Raw genomic sequence first — 17,730 nt, 5'->3', positions numbered from 1 at the left:
GTTTTGATATGAGCAGAAAAATTAATAATAAAATTTTTCTTGTAATTATTTATTTTGTGAACATTTTCTTATAATAAATATTTTGTAATATTTTAAAATTAAATGTAAAAAGTATAGGTAAAATATTTTATTATTTATCTTATAATAAATTTTTATTTGTCAATCAAGTTTTCTTATAATAATTTTCTTATATATTTATTATAAGAAATTTCCACAAAATAAATAAGTATAAAAAAATTTTATTATTAATTTTTTTGTTCATATCAAAACATATATTTCTTATTTTTAATGCTTTATTTTTTATTTAGTTTCTATTCATGTGATTTATTTAATTTAGAATAAATATAAATAAAAGAGTAGTTGAAAATAAGGGTAATATTGTAAACTTATACTATTAGAGGAGTTTTTGGCCATTATAAAAGCAGAAGAGGGAAAAATAATATATGTTGATTACTGTAGGGGGGAAACTGGCAATCTTCCTAAAATTAAACATATAAGTAGATAACATAACGCAAAACTACCAAAACGATAAATAAAAACAAATATTACATAATTAAATAAATAACAAGTGGCAAAATTTATTATTAGATTGTTAATGTCATGTTTGTGAAAGTTTATTATTAAAGTGTACGTTCTTATTTATTGAGAAATAATAATTTTTGTGATTAAACTTTATTTTGATTTTCTAGTATTCTTTAATTTAAGGATTAAGTTATTGTAAAATTTATAATTTTTATCCACTATATTTTTTTATATTTTAATATCAATTTAATAATTAATAACAATTAATAATTATTATAATTTTGATATAATTAAATTTTATTAAAATAAAAATTATTTTGATAATAAAATTCAAACCAAACCCAAACCAAACCCAAATGGTTTGGTTTGGTTTGGGTTAAAAATATTTGGGTTGGTTTGGGTTGGATCCAAATTTTTATGGTTTGATTTGGGTTGACTTAAAATCCAACCCAAACCAACCCATGCCCACCCCTACTTCTGGTTGTTGTAGTCGGACAAGGTTCATAAGGTATTTAAAGTTTAATTTTTCTATTTCGTTTAGGAGATGTGATTAGGGTTTTTGTATTTGGGATTTTTTTTTTGAGAAGGGTATTTGGGATTTATTATCTTTGTATGGAGTGATTAATAGATCTTATTCTTCTTTTCAGTTCACCTTTTTTCCGCAATCGTGACGTCATTTTTTCATTTTTCTAATTTTTAATTACATTAAACGACGTCATTTTTCTATTCATGTGAAATGACAATTTTACCTCTATAATGTCAGTAAAATTCTAACTGCGTTATGACGAAGTGGAAGAGTGAAGAGAATGTTAACTTTAGGTGGAGTGCTGAAAAAACGATTTATTTATTTTTGAAAAAATCCAAAAAAAAAGATGGTTGGTGGATAATTGCCCTTCAATAATATTACAATAATTAATATTTAAAAATTAATTATTTTTAAATAATTTAATATAACTAATAAATAATTAAATATGAATAAATTTGAATAATATCAATTTAAAATTAATAAGAATATAAATAATGACGAAAAATATTATTACATATACTACAAAATCCTTACTTAGATTATTTAACACAATCTATTTTGTTAATGAACATATTACAACAATTATATCACTTTATTATTTTGTAATTTTTTCGTGGTATATATAAACTTTTATTCCATCATTCTAAGATGACTTTTCAACTAATCTTATAGGTTTTAACTATTTATTTATGTTGTTATATTATTTAGAGATTATATGTTTAAATTATTTGTTTTGATCATTATTTTACAGGTTATATATTTAGAAAATACTGTTATGATATTTTTTAACATTTATCCTAAAAAAATGTTAAATTTCTAAAATTTAAGACTTCTATATTTAGTATTCTTCTAAGTACTAATAAATGTTATTTTCTAAATATATAAGTTAAATCAATCCCAAAAAAAATTAGTATAGTATGATATATCATCAAACATTGTACAATATTGTTATAATATAGTATTAATGTAATACAACATAATACAATACACTCACATTAAAATAACGCAATATAATATAATAAAATATAGTGTGTCAAATGCACCCCAAGTGTATTGTAGAATTTATTGTAATTCATTAGGCATTAATAATCAATGACCTAAATTTTGTAAAAACACCAATTCTCCCGAATATCAAATAGGAACCCCTTACATAAAGTGATTTCAATTAAACAAGAACTACTTATATAAAATTGAGGAATGAATATTCTTGTGAATATTTGAGTATCTTCAATCTTGATTTTTGACAAGGGTACTGAACGAACAGAGCGTAAGGATTTTGTTTACAGGACCAGGAATATGGTGTATATTAACAGATAATATGTTAGCTGAAACTATTTAGTTGAAGCAATTAATATGTTAAGAACAGTAAACTTTACAGTACTTGCAATTGTGTTGTTGCACATGGCAAAAATTATAGTACAGTGTAGCCGTAAATTACAAATAATAGAATTACTAATACTTTAAGCTTAATCAAATAAAAATTTAATTAAGCATGAAAGAATAGGAACTACATTGTTGGAATTTACGGTAGGTAAAATCCGTTGATGCTTTGGCTTGAATACATATCTTTGAATTTGGATGCTTGATTATCGTCTTAACGGACATATACCAAGCATCTTTAGATTTGCTTCCTTGATTAACTAATAACCTAATTTGGATTGAAATCAATACATGCACAAGTATAAGTGATCAATTTCACAGTTCAATTCAATCGTCTTTGAATTAAAAAGTTACCATAAATCAAATAAATGGTGGAGCAAATCTAATTGACGAATTAAAAAATGGCAGGTTTAATCTGTGAAAATACTACAAGCATATATGTAATATTTAAAAGATGCTGCAACTGCAGTTCTTACTTCTTAATAATCGGTATCAGAAGACTAAGCTGCAACGTCATTACATAACAAGAGACATAAAATAAGCTCCACGGACAATAATTGTCATGCTTCCACAACATTCTACAAAGTCCCAAAAAGCTACGAATGCTTAACAAAGCACACTACAAGTAATTAATCTACGGAGAACAAGTTGTGTCTAAATTCCCTGTTGGTGGAGTTTCTTTGATGCCCTTGTTTGCAATCCAACAGAGAGATATCTTGGGCCTCTAATTATGGCAGAAAAGATCACACACACACAAACAATTTGGAGGAGACAACACATGCTAGCCTTCAGGTAGACTTGTCACCATAAAGTCACCTTTACCGGGCTGCAGTTTGAGTAAACGAGAAGAATAGATGAACAATGAATTATGAATAGCACTGCAACAAACTTACTGAATCGTCATCGCTGCTGCTTGATGGTAGCCCCAAGTGGTCATATGTAGCTGTTTGAAAGAAAAGTAGGAAAGGCAGTAATGCACCACGCGTCGACAAATGGAATGATTCCAGCATAATTTAAAGTACTCGGTATAATCCAAGGTACCCCGCACAAATAGAGGTACCCCGCATAATTGAAGGTATCTCGCACAATCTGAGGTACCCGGCATGATTCAAAGTACCCTGCGCAAATAGATATACCCCGCACAATTAGAGGTACCCCGCACAAATAAAGGTACCCTACACAAATAGAGGTACCTCACACAATTAGAGGTACCCCGCATAATTGAAGGTATCCCACATAATCCGAAGTACCCGGCATGATTCAAGTTATCCCACATAATCTGAGGAACCCGGCATGATTCAAGATACCCTGCGCAAATAGAGATATCCCGCACAATTAGAGGTACCCCACATAAATTGAGGTACCTCGCGTAACTGGAGGTACTCAGCATATCAGATGCAAGAGAATCCTCCGAAAATATCCGCCATGAGAACCGTCTCCACCTCTTAAAAGATATTATTTGATTTTGTCAGAATTAGGAATAAAAAATGTTGAGCTAAAAGGGGGGACAGCCGCCTGTCATCTCTGCCAAAAGTGAAGGACACTGTCCCAAGGACAGTGGTCCTCAGCCGCCTACTCGACAGCTACTGCAGAGGTACCTTGGATCACTCTCCAGCGCACGCTACGTTTCCAAAGGATGAGATACGCCGCGGACATGCACATAACGGCCCAAAAATTATAAAAAGGTAAAAGGACGTTAGCCAAAAAGGGTACGCCAGGTGGCAGCTGCGGTACTCTATATATAAAGGTGCCTAGGTTTTATTCTGGAGGAGGCTCTCATTGACTCACCATTAAGGGTGGGCAAAATATCCGACCCGACCCGATCCGACCCAATCCGATCCGAAAAATTTCGGGTTCGGATCGGATCGAGTGGTGAACAAAACCCGATCGGGTGAAATTGTCTCAACCCGATCGGATCATGATCAGTTTCACCCGATCCGATCCGAAAACCCGATCGGGTTGAGAAAAAAAATTTGGCAAATACAAATCAGTAATAGAATACAAAATACAAATACACACTCACACGAGTACACGACACAATCACTGAATCAGACAATCAGTAACTCACTTACTCACAGAATACAGAATCTACAGATCACACATCACAGACTTCACAGTGTTACACAGACTCACGGATTTGCATTTTACAGTAATTCACAATTCAGTATTAAGTAATTCACAAAGTATTCACCTCACCGCAACAAAACAATTCAATAATTCACAAGAAAAGAACACAAGCAAAGCAAAGTCTCATTTTGGCTCACAAACCCTCACTCACTCAAACACTCACCAGTCACTGCCTCATGGTATCACAAACCCTCACTGTCACACACAAATTACTGAAACCAGCACTCAAGCCGTCAAGCACAAGCAGTCAACCCACACCCATTCACGCCTCACGGCCTCCGTCGCTTACCACATGCAGCAAACACACACGCACAGTTCACGGAGCTACCTTCAACTGGCCACCACACGCAGCAACCGCTGCCAAGAACGACCCCAACCGAAGCCGAAGCTGATTCGCGAAGATCGTGACTCGATCTACAGATCTGCTGCAACCAAGCGCCGGATCCAAGCCTTGAATCCTCCACTCCACCATCACTCAGTCCGATTGAAGATCCACCCGGCAAGCTACCTCCGATCCACTCGAGTCTCCACCATTGGCATTCACGAGTCACGGCTGTTGAGTGTTGACATCCGGCCACCACACCCTCACGGTCACGCCTCACGGGTCACGGCTCCAGTCTCAAAACTCAAAAGGTCTCTTCACTCTCTGTTTTGGAAGTTGAAAGTTTGGATTTGGAACTTGAACTCTTGAAGCCCGAACCGAATCAGCAAATCCGGCTTTTGAACTTGTTTAAGTGATGGTATATCCGTATATAATATATAGTTATATATGCATTAATGATTAATTATAATTGTTATTTTTTATATGTTATTTGAGAAATGTTAATTGTAAATGTTAATTATATATTGTTAAATGTTATCAATAAAGTGAAAATAATCCGGCATTAATTTTCTGTTACTTATTAATTATTGATTTTTGTTATGAATAGTAATGTTAGATTAAAAATTAAAATTAAATATTATGTTACAATATAAATTATAATTATATATGTCATATGATATGTGTATTTGTAGAATAGTTTCAACTTCAACAAAAAATTAACCAATTTAATTGCAGTAGTTTCAAGTTTCAACTTCAACAAATAATTAATCAATTTAATTAATTGCATGATAACCATTAACCAATAAGTAAATATTAAGTGGTTAAGTACATATAATGTGGGCATAATAAGAATTAAGAATTTAAGATACGGATATGTAATTAATATTATATTATTTTGGCCAATGGATAATTATATTTATAAATTAAATAATTACTTTAATTTCTTGGTTTTCTTTTATGGAATATGCATCTTGAATTCTTGATCATATATAAACATTATGGTGGAAAATTGGAAATATCGATTTCAAAAAGTTTCATAAAATTAAATTAACAATTATTTGAATCAATTTGTAATACTAACTATTAAGTAGATTTTTTTAATAGTCTTTTTGTGTTTTAATTTATGAATTAATGATTAATAATTATTTATTTGTATGTTTAGATGTCTGGACACTCAAGATCGAATTCAATGAGTGATGATAACAATCAAAGTGTTCAAATGGAAGGAACTCAAAAGGCAAAGCGGAAAAGACCAGCGATGAAGAAAAGATCTGCGACGTGGAATCATTTTACTTTGCTCGAGGATAATCCAAACAAATGCAAGTGCAACTATTGTGGTAGACAATATCAATGTCATTCAAGGCGTGATGGGATTACAAATATGAGAAATCATATACTGGCTTGCCTTGCATACAAGACATTCCGGGAACAACAAGAGGGAAGTCAACAAAACTTGACAACTGAGGGTGGGGAAGGAAATGCGAGTAATATGGTTTTGGCTAAAGGGTGGAGTTAAGACGCTTGTAGAAGGGCAGTCACCAAAATGATCATTATGGGTGAGTTGCCACTTAGTTTTGTGGATAACAAAGGGTTCAGGCATTTCTGTAGTGTAGCCATTCCACAGTTTGTTATGCCATCTCGAAGAACTGTTGGTAGGGATGTTATGGATTTATTTTTGGAAGAAAAGACAATGTTGAAGAGTTTGATTTGCAACAACAAACAGCGAGTGTCTCTTACCACTGATTTATGGACTTTTGTTCAAAACATGAGCTACATGGTGATCACAGCTCATTTTATTGATAGTGACTGGTGTTTGAACAGAAGGATTATTAGTTTCAGTGTGATTGAAGATCATAGAGGGAAAACGATCGGTAAAAAGATTGTAGCTTATTTATAAGATTGGGGATAGAGAGGTTGTTTGCAATAACTGTTGATAATGCCAGTACAAATGATGTTGCTGTTAATTATGTGACTATGCAATTACTTGGTTGGAGGAATGATGATGCAATTGTATTGGCGGGTCAGTATATGCATGTGTGTTGTTGTGCACATATTTTGAACTTGATTGTTGTTTCAGGGTTGAATGAATTGCATGCTAGTGTTGCTGCCATCTGGAATGCTGTGAAGTATGTGAGATCCTCCACAACGAGGCTACAAGCATTTAAACAGTGTGTTCAACAAGTGAAATGTCCAAATGGAACGGTTGTTTTGGATTGTCCTACTAGGTGGAATTCCACCTATTTAATGTTGATGACTGCGTTGAAGTTTCAAGCAGCATTTGATAGAATGGCAGAGGTGGATAAACTGTATGAGACATATTTTCTCGAGAAAGAAAATAACGTTAAGAGGGTGGGCCCGCCTGGACTTGAGGATTGGGAGAGTGCAGGGCGAATTGTGAAGTTTTTGAAGGTATTTTATGATGCCACATTGTTATTTTCTGCTTCTTTGAGTGTGACTTCTAATCTTTGTTATGATACCATTGGCTTAATTGAGAGCTCATTGACTGCATTAGAAGGAAGTAGAGATCCTTGGGTGGTGGCTATGACTTATCAAATGAGGGAAAAATTTGATAAATATTGGGAGTCTTCAGGGAAGATAAATAAAATGTTGATTGTTGCCTCTATTCTTGATCCACAAGCTAAAATGGACTTTGCCAAACATATTTTTGAGATCATTTTTGCCAATGATGGTTGGAAAGTTGAAGAACTGACCAAAGCAGTGAAAAGATTTGTTGAATGAGCTTTATGATGCATATAGTGCAATGTGCTCTAGTTCCACACCATCGATGTGTAGTGAGAGTGTTCCTAGCGGCAGCTATAGTGGTACAAGTTATTCTCCTTATTTTACAACTGAGGTTGGTTTGCCGGAGGGTCCTAGTGGTGATGGTGATGACATTTTCCGAGTTTCTTGCCCTTTCTTTGGGTATGCTCAGAAAGTGTTTGTTCAGAATGAGGGCAAGAGAGTAGTATCTGAGGTGGAACGATATTTGAGTGACCCAGTTGAAGATCCAAGCAATCTTAAGCTCAATGTTTTGCTTTGGAGGAAGGTTAATGGATCGAAGTATCCAATATTAGAGAAAATTGCAAGGGATGTCCTTGCTGTTCCTGTTTCCACAGTGGCATCTGAATCTGCCTTTAGCACAGGGCGTCGCGTCATTGACGAATATCGGAGTTCTTTGACCCCTTGTATGGTTGAGGCATTGATATGTACCGAAAATTGGTTACAAGCTAAACTTTTTGCTAATCATGTCTACAACCTTCAAGAAGATATTAAAGAGCAGATATTTCATATGGAGCTACAAGAAGGTAATATTTTTCTCATACTTTATAAAGTTAAGATGTATTATAACTTTATAAATAGCATCTACATGTACTTAAGTTACTTACTAATTTCATTTTTTTTTGACATTTTAAAGAGTTTGTAAGATCACAAGCTTCAACGGTGGAAACAGTGAGCGCTGATATGGGTGTTATGGATATTTGAAAGGTAATTCTTAATATATATTATTATTTATAATTTCATATTATATGTTTAGGTTGTAATTTACACTATAATAATAGACAATAGTTGTTATAGTTTTAATTTATAATTGTTTCATTTATTTTAGACACATTGAAATTGTTGGAATGGTATTACCTATGAATTAGGATTATTATTAAATTTACTTGATGATGAATGCCATGAAATAAGCCACAATTGACTTAATTTTTTTTCTTATATTTAATCAAGTACACACATGAATTGGGCATATGTGTTTGTGTCTAATGTCCCTTTATTTGTAATGTGGCTTAAAGAAAGTAGTTAAACAATTATCTATTATTTTTTCAATTTTTTCCTAGGGGATATATGCTTCAATTCTTCAACTTGGAGTAGAAGAAATTGAAGTTAAAAGTTGTCAAAGTGCTTGCGAGGAACGGTGGAGTCGTGGAGGAAGTTGATCTAGATTTACATTTAAACTTTGTTGTGTTTTGGATTTTGGAACTTTGTCATTTGTGTTTTGGAAAATGGAAACTATTTAATTATGTTTAATTTTGTGTTCTAAAGATTAATGTTTAGATTTTAGAATTGGACATTGCGCTTTGGATGGAGACTATTAAATTTAAACTTTGAGTTAATTTTAATTTTATGCTTTGTGTTAATTTTTAATTTTGAATCATTTGAATTTAATTCTATAGTAGTTTTCTTTTTTTGTTGGTTGAAATGAATGGATGAATGAATGAGGGAGGACAAGGAAGGTGGGAAAGCAATATCTTAGTTAGCAAGGTGACAAGAGTGAAAGAGAAATGTCCTTGTTTTATAAAGGACATGCACGTTCATGTTGTTATTGCCAAAATGAAAATGAATCAATCCCTTACGTTTGCTGTGTTTGTCTTTTGGATTAGATAAAGTGTATGCAAATTGCAAAGTGTATGTAAATTTTCTTTTAAACGGCTGTATAGGGCTGGGCAAACGGTTCGGTTCAAAACCGAACCGAACCGAAGAACCGAACGGTTCAGTCCAATTATTTACAAATTATTTAATAAAAATTCAAAATAAAAAATATAAAATGCTAAATCACAAATATTAGTATACAAGACTTTTTATTTTTCTTGTTGTGAACTTATATTCTGTAAAATGCAAGTGAAAATTGTAAAATGCAGTGAGATTAGGTGAAAATTATAAAATACAGTAAGACATTTGGTTAAAATTGTAAAATACAGGTATATGTACGAACCGAACCGAACTGAAATATTTCGGTTCGGTTCGGTTCTAAAATTCGGTTCGTGTTTGGTTTGAGTTTTTAAGAACCAATTGGTTCCGGTTTGGTTCAGTTCGGAGCCCGAACCAAACCGGAAAATGCCCACCCCTACGGCTGTATCTCCACTTCTCCAGAGGTCCCCATGGCAAAAAGCCAAAAAGAATAAAAAAAATAGAAAAAAAAATGTTTCCTTATCAAGTATCAACGTGTGGCCCCAGGACAAAATTAAAGTGGATTCCAGTCCACTGATTGAGTTCTGCCATTTGGTAGAGGGTTTTTCTTTTTTTGTGATTTATTATATTTTAATATTAGATTTAATGGGTTTTATCTTTTACTATAAGACATTAAGAGTTTAAGACTTATTATTGTGCCACATAGCAAGTTGTTAAGGTTTTCTTTGAATTTTGAACAAACATGACCATAGGATAAGATTAAAATTTGTAAAAAATAATTCATTTTTTAATTGTGAAAAACTTTTGGACAGGAGAAATTCTAGCGTGATATTTTAGGTCTTCATAATCTAATATGAAACCACTAACAAATAATATTTTAACATATGTACATAATTTCTAAATTTATAAGTTATTTTATTAAAAGTCATACAATTTCTTTTTCCTCCCTTTCACTCTCTTCCCTCTAATTAAAGATAATTAATGGAGTAACTCAATTAAAGTTACGTTTAAACCCAATTGCCAAATTGCCAAATTAATTAATTTTAACCCGAATTGATTCGAATAACCCGAATTTAATCTGAACCCGAATTAACCCGAATCCGATCCGATTACACCCGACCCGAATTAACCCGATTTCATCCGAATAACCTGAATTTAATCCGAACCCGACTTAACTCGCATCCGATCCGATCCGAACTCCACCCGACTTTTTAACCCGATCCGATCCGATCCGAATTTAATTCGGATTGGATCGGATCGGGTTTTAAGTTCGGGTGGAGTTCAGATCGATATTTACCCAACCCGAAACCCGATCGGGTTGATCCAAACCCGATCCGAACCCGATTTTGCCCACCCCTACTCACCATTAACACTCACACTCTAAAAAATAGGTTTTCTTCAATCTTAAACCCTAATTTACAGAGGGCTAGCCAGCTCTCTTTGCCATAAAAGCTTGAGTTTGCTAACTTGAGCATCGAAGTGTGAACGCCGGGGTACCCCCGTTCACCTATAACCTCTATTTCACTGTTTTGCAGGCGTGAAGCTTATTTTGAAAGACACCTCTCTTGGCCCAAACCTTTCATCATTGTTAACACTCATTCTTGCCTTCTCACCTCCCCAGAATTTCAGATACACCGTACACAACAAACTAGTGAGATACCCCATCTCCCTTAAAAATACAAATTCATTGTTTAAGATAGATTTGTCTTTTTCTACCCCTAAAATCTGTTGAAAACAATTGGCGCCGTCTATGGGGAGAAGACTAAAGTATAAAGCCACGTGGTATTGCCTGATCTAGGATACCATATACAGAAGAGGGTTCACTCTTCTTTGAAATACAAGTAACGCAACCCAAGAGGGGGTGAATTGAGTTTTTAAAAATTATACAATACAATTCGCACAACAAATCAATCTAATGCCTTAATGAAATAGAAAATAATAAATTCAAACATGCGTAAAAATAAAAGAGTAAGGGAAGTGAAAAATAAACACACGGATTTTTACGTGGTTTGGCAATCCCCGCCTATGTCCATGCCTCCAAGCCAACCAAGCTCGAGATTTCACTATCCAAGCCTCCCAAGGCTTTAAGTTCTTACAATTAACTTACAAGGTGTCAATGAACCTTTACAATCAAGAGATTATCTCCCCAATCTCTTTACCACAAGTGTTTCTCGCACTTATACACTCACAATTTGATAAGAAATGGAAATTACAACAAAAACTCTCTTTAAGAGTGGATATGCAAATCATAGCTCAACAATGATTCAATCTATGATGATTTGCATTTTGGAAGCTCAATATATGTTGTATGATCTTATATTTGCTTGCATTAGTTCTTAAAATGAAGTTTGAGTTGAGTTTTTATAGTTAAAACTCAAAAACTAGCCGTTATAGGTAAATTCCCGCGCCCAAGCGGTTAGCCGCTATATTTATCCGGTTAGCCGCTCATGAACAATGATATTACCGTTATTTTTTAATTTTGCTATAGTAATACTGTTCATTAAAATTACACTTTGGCCCAAAACTTTCTATAATTATACTACAGCCCAAAACGTTATAAAACTTTATAAATGGGTCCAATTTTAGAATTTCCTAAGAATAGTTTTCCCAAACTTGCTAAAATTATGATATGTTCCCAAAGATATTATTATTTCGCAAAAAGATCATTTTCAACATAATACCCATGTTTTTCAAAGTTCTTAAAATCTTTCACTTTAGTCCAAAATATTCATAAATTATAGTATGGCCCAAAACATTTCAAATGTTCGTAAAAACATCCAACCCCGAAATTTACTAATAATACTTATTAAAATCTAAGATTTCAAAACTTAGCATTTAAGTCCAAATTACTCAAATCCACAAAATACTTTACTTTATAAAAATAAAACCTTTTAGTTTATAAAAAGTATTTAATTAAATTAATCATTTGAGCTTCTCAAATGCTAAATCATGCATCAATTAAATCATACCGGCTTTACAAGAATTTATCGCACTAATTTATTCGTTGAGGTCTAAACTTTATCCTTGATTTCGCGGTTGTCCGTTGAGTGTCTTCAATCTTGATTTCACTTGATTCACTTGCATAAATATGACCCTTCAAAAACTAGTGAAAATGTGAAATACAATATCTATTAAATCACTTAATACATATGTTTGTTATCATCAAAATTACATTATGCATAGCCCTTTAGGCTAACATTCCTTACCTTAAATGCTGGGGAAGTGACAAGGCCGAGTATGTCATGAGGGAGATACATGAAGGAATTTGTGGCAATCACTATGGAGCAAAATCACTGGCGCAAAAAGCTCTTCGTCAGGGGTACTACTGGCCTACCATGCGGGACGATGCCAAGAATATGGTACGAAGCTGTGACAAATGTCAAAGGTTTGTCAGGGTACCCCACCTACCCCCAGAGAAGCTAATAGTTATATCTTCCCCTTGGCCCTTCGCTATATGGGGAGTGGACCTTACTGGCCTGTTACCTACGGGAAGGGGCAAGCAAAACATGCAATCGTTGCGGTAGATTATTTTATAAAGTGAGCCGAAGCGGAGCCACTAACAAGCATCACAGAAAGAAAAACCACGGAATTCATTTGGAAGAACCTCATTTGCAGATTTGGGATCCCCTATGCAATTGTTAGTGATAATGGCAAGCAATTCGATAATGAAAATTTTTGAAGTTTTTGTTCGGAGCTTGGGATAGTCAACTGATTTGCTACACCTGCCCATCCCCAATCTAGTGGGCAAGTTGAAGCCGTTAATAAGATTATCAAAGGTGTCCTGAAGAAGAAGCTAGAAGAAAGAAATGGAGCATGGGTAGACATGCTATCTGGGGTTCTGTGGGCCTACCGAACTACTCAAAACACCTCCACCTCGGAGACCCCGTTTTCCCTCGCATTCGGTGTTGACGCAATAATTCCAGCGGAAATCGGGGTACCCTCTCACAAGGTTGAATACTTTGATGAGGTCAAGAACACCTCCTTGATTTGGTGGCTAAGAAAAGGACTAGAGTAGAATTGAGGACAACTATATATTAGCATCGCATTTCGTGTTTATATGTAAAAAGGTACACTCTCGTTCCTTCAAAAAAGGAGACTTGGTCTTGAGAAGGGTAAATCAGAACACTAAGGTACCCTGCGAAGGCACTTTTGTGGTAAATTGGGAAGGACCTTACCGCATCGACAAACCCTTTGGGTCAGGTGCATACAGGCTACTCCACATGGATGAGACAATCGTGAGGCACCCCCAGAACGCTGTAATGCTACAGAAATATTACTAAAGGACAATATTTTAACCTTTAGTCTTTTGCTGTTATTTGCTTTCTTTAATGTTTTTGTGTGGTAGGCCAAATAGGGTACCCCAAATGCCCTATGTTGGTCAGTGGCAACTTTAGAATTTCTTTAATTTTCAAATGAAAAAGATAGGAGGTCTTGCGGTCTCCGGTTCTCCTAAGGGTAACAAAGCTAAGTCATGTATTGATCAATGTTTTCATTATCTATAAATGTATTTTTCTTTCTCGGTAAATATGATGTGCGTTCTTCATTTTTATTTTTCTTCGCCACTTCGATAATGGAATGCGAATTATATTCATATATCACCATTAATATACCCTCGCATCTTGTTATATGCAATTCTCGTCATACACTTGTCAATTATGTCTAACCTATCACAGGACCAGCCAGGTTACCTGATATGCCTATATCGTGATGATCTATGTAAAGCCAAGATGGGCAATGGAGTGAACATCCCAGGGGTAGCCTTTCTACGGAAGCATGATAAAGCTACCTAAACAAAGAGAGGGAGGGTCAAAGAGGACCTGAGGGTGGAGTAAAACTGGTATACCCTAGCGCCACGAGGTTCAGCATAGGTATGAGTACACCCACACCTCCGTCCTCTTACTTGAGCAAAGTAGGGGGTAAGTTATTCCAAAATTCGGAGAGAACTTCGAAACAATAAGAAATTGATTGGTTGGACCAATCGCGCACTTTCAATTTTTGATCGAGATGTCGTGATGATGTTTTGATTACCTATTTGTGGGAAATCCGCCATAGTTGCCGAGAAGGGCATGCACTAAATTCGTCGATCTGTATAAACCAGCAGGCGCATGATGTCGAATATTTGTTAAGGTACCGGGGGTACCCCATTTCAACAAAAAAAAAGAAAAAATGAGAGATACCCTAGAAATTTACAAGATAACAATTTAGCCCAGCATTCATTTGTAGAATAACAAGGATGCAAAATGCAAGAGGGCTCGGTGGCATGGTATCATAACAAAAGAGAAGTCCCAATAATACAAAATATCCCAAGAAACCGAAAAGAAAGAAACAAGTTTCAAATAGCAAAATGTGGATAGATCCAAAAAACAAGAGCACTATGAAACGGCTACACCGAGAGTGGAACACCATCCCCACCATCTGTCTCCAGAGGGCGATCAGCAGAGGACTATGAGGCACCCGGAATATGAGCAGTTGGAGTAGGGGCATCTGAGACAGGCAACGGTTGAAGCACGCGTGGTACCCTAGGCGATTTGGAAGGGGTACCTGATCGTGCATGGGAAGACTTCTTCCTCTCCGCAATCGTTTTTAGAATCATGGGCTTGTTGACAAATTTCTGCACACGGGGTACCACCAGTTCCGGATCCACGCTCCACACCTCTGTCATAATAAGTGAGAATGCATCCTCCACCATCGTCTTTTGTCGGGATAACAAATCCTCGTTTATGGCCCTCAACTCATTGCAGTCCTTCTGTACTCGAGCTTTCTCTTCAGATAGGCCAGTAATGCATTCCTGTAAAGTTTTGACTTCTCGAGCAAGCTTGTCCTCGCGAGACTGACGACTTTGGAGCTCACCCCTTAACTTGTCAACCTCCGATTGAGCGGCAACAAGGGATTCAAGATCAGGAAGACAATGGCTGAAGAGAAAGGATGCCAGCAGGTCGTAAAAAACATGTTAAATATATGTGTATAACAATAGGAGTAAATAAGTAAAAAAAAGAGAGAGGGTACACTCGGGGTACCCTAGTAAAGCCTACCTCTTGAGTAGCCTAGAGGTAACATTTTCAGCAGAATAGTAAAAACAACAAGCCAAGTGTGAAACCTCCTTGTTGAAGGCTGGGTCTAGGTCACCTTCACGCAATTCATCGAGGAAAGCAGAAAGCAGCCCGAATTTTCTCCTTTTCGATCGAGGGGTACCCTTGGACCCACTGGGGAGGTACTCTGCGATTTCCCCTTTAGTCCGGGAGCTCGAGGTGGCCGGAAAATTTTTTAGGGTACCGCCGAATCCTGATATCCAAAAGCACCACCTATAACTGGTTGGAAAAAAAGGCATCAAAAGCGTCACCCGTCGACTCTATAACTGCACCCAATGCACAAAAGTTATGTTAGCTGGACATGTACTAAGTACTACAAAAGCAAAAATGAGAAACAAAAACCGAGGAAGCCAAATAAAGAATGCGGTGATAACGGGGTACCCCAGTCTCGTGGATAATAATAGGGTACCCCTGACACCCAAATCATACATGAGTCACCACCGGAAGCAGGTGGAAGACTTTGGTCAATCAGTCCCGCTCTCCATTATCTGCTCTCCTCTAACACATCACTACCCCTCTATTCACCTCGAAGCCTCTACACAAACTTCTTCACCCCTTTCCCCACCTCCTGAACTGGGCATGATCTTTTAGCCCACATCACACCTGCAAAAGCATGGAGAACCCAAGGTTAGCGAGACATCCATGCGAAAGATTACAATAAAGAACCGTGAGCAAGGGAGATACTCACAGTCTACATTGAAGGAATTTGGAACCTACACGGGGTTGCCCTTTTCACCTAGAGTCTCTATCCCCCACCTACCCTCAGCAACAAACCATCCCTTTCTGTAACCCTTCTTCAAGGTGGGGTACCCCTCAACAATATGGTCATGATCACCCTAAGCGGGGAAGTAAGTAATAGTGGAACCCTTAGGCTTTTTTAATCGATAAAGCCCCCTTAATTCCCGAATAGAAATGTCGCGCCTTAATACTTTCAACCATAACACATGTAAGCCTGTAAGTATCCTACACCTTGGAAGGGACATCTACTCAGGAGCTACCCCCAAATAACTAAACATCCTCATATAAAAAGGTTGGAGGGGCAGGCGGAGTCCCAGATCAAAGAGGTCAATGTGGAGAGCAATCCCATCAGACTTCGGACACTTAGGCCGCTCATCCACATGGGGTACCCTAAGCTAGACAGAGGGAGGAATATTACATTTGGCTCTAATTTGTTCTAAGTCCCCCAAAGTAGCCCTCCTAGTGCCTAGGGGATAAGGGTTACCAGATTTTAAAGGTGTGGCAGAGGGATACTTGGGAGGCCGGTCTGAGGAACGAGCTGGAACCTTGGACTTGTATGACCTACCATTTTTTCGAGGATGGGGGATTGGGCATTTACTGAAAAAGCATGGGCTGACACGAGGAGTACTCCTAGGGAGAGGGAGCTCAGAATGAGAGTTACAACTCCTAGAGGTACTAGGGGGGACTTATCATCCTCGCTAATGGAGACGTGGGAAGGCGAACCCGCATGAGGGCTGTCAACGCTACTAGCCTCAACTGTACGACGCTTCCTTATTGGTCCTATTTGTTTATTGCCCATTTACTTTCCCCCAATAACATATCCACTGGGCCATAAGTCCCCAACAACACATCCACTAGGCCACAAGCCCCCAACAACATATCCACCAGGCCACAAGTCCCCAAAACAACAACATATTCATACCATGCACCACCCACCACACATCAACCATCAAATGCAAACACCAACCACAAAAAAAACACAACAACAAATTTTTTCTCAGAATATGCAAAATAATGCCAGTATAAATGTGCCAAAGGAGGAAAAACGAGGAAGGATACCTCTGATTCACCAACTTGACAGATCGGGACTAATAATCGTGGGGAGACAGAGCTGGAAACAACAAAAAAAAAGTAGGTAAGAATATGCAAGTATAAAAACAAAAAATCAGCTTAAATACATGTAGTTATTTATTAAAAAAAGGGTGAAGAACGAAGAAGACAACATGGGGGAGGGAAGCATTATGCGCCAGGATGACCTGAATCCCGCTGGCCAACGAACCGACGCCGGCTGCAGCCACCGAACCAGAGTCGAAAATCGCCAAGGAGAACGCCAGCAGAAACAAAAAAGAAAAAGAAAAGAAAAAGAAAAAGAATAAAAAGAAAGAAAGAAAATGAAGAAAGTGAAGAACAAAGAAGACAACAGGGGGGAGGGAAGCATCACGCGCCAAGATGACCGGAATCCCATTGGCCAACGAATTGACGCCGGCCGCCGCGACTGCAGCCACCGAACCGACGCCAGAAATCGCCAAGGAGAACGCTGGCCGAAGTGAAAAAGAAAAATAAAAGAAAAAAAGAGAGAAGAAAAAGAGAAAGGGAAGGAGAAAGAAGAGAGAGAA

At 36.5% G+C, this 17,730-nt stretch overlaps 1 protein-coding gene across 1 annotated transcript; it reads left to right on the top strand.

The window, feature by feature from the left end:
* The first annotated feature begins 12,529 nt into the window (after nt 1-12,529).
* On the top strand, nt 12,530-13,302 carry LOC127902305 (uncharacterized). The gene is made up of 2 exons (XM_052441164.1): nt 12,530-12,807; nt 13,029-13,302. Exons 1-2 carry the CDS (start codon nt 12,530-12,532, stop codon nt 13,300-13,302), a joined length of 552 nt encoding a protein of 183 aa, XP_052297124.1.
* Nucleotides 13,303-17,730: the final 4,428 nt, after the last annotated feature.

The sequence above is a fragment of the Citrus sinensis genome, chromosome 5, assembly GCF_022201045.2.
Source record: "Citrus sinensis cultivar Valencia sweet orange chromosome 5, DVS_A1.0, whole genome shotgun sequence".
Classification (NCBI taxonomy): domain Eukaryota; kingdom Viridiplantae; phylum Streptophyta; class Magnoliopsida; order Sapindales; family Rutaceae; genus Citrus; species Citrus sinensis.
Note: the sequence above shows the minus strand (reverse complement) of the source record. Positions and strands in the feature narration are given on the sequence as shown.

What these genes read in the sequence shown, in the direction of transcription:
- LOC127902305 (XM_052441164.1), top strand. Translation starts at nt 12,530, where the DNA reads ATGAGGGAGATACATGAAGGAATTTGTGGCAATCACTATGGAGCAAAA. An exon ending in CAAAACATGCAATCGTTGCG is followed by an intron (nt 12,808 to 13,028) that starts GTAGATTATTTT and finishes TCCCCAATCTAG; the next exon opens with TGGGCAAGTTGAAGCCGTTA.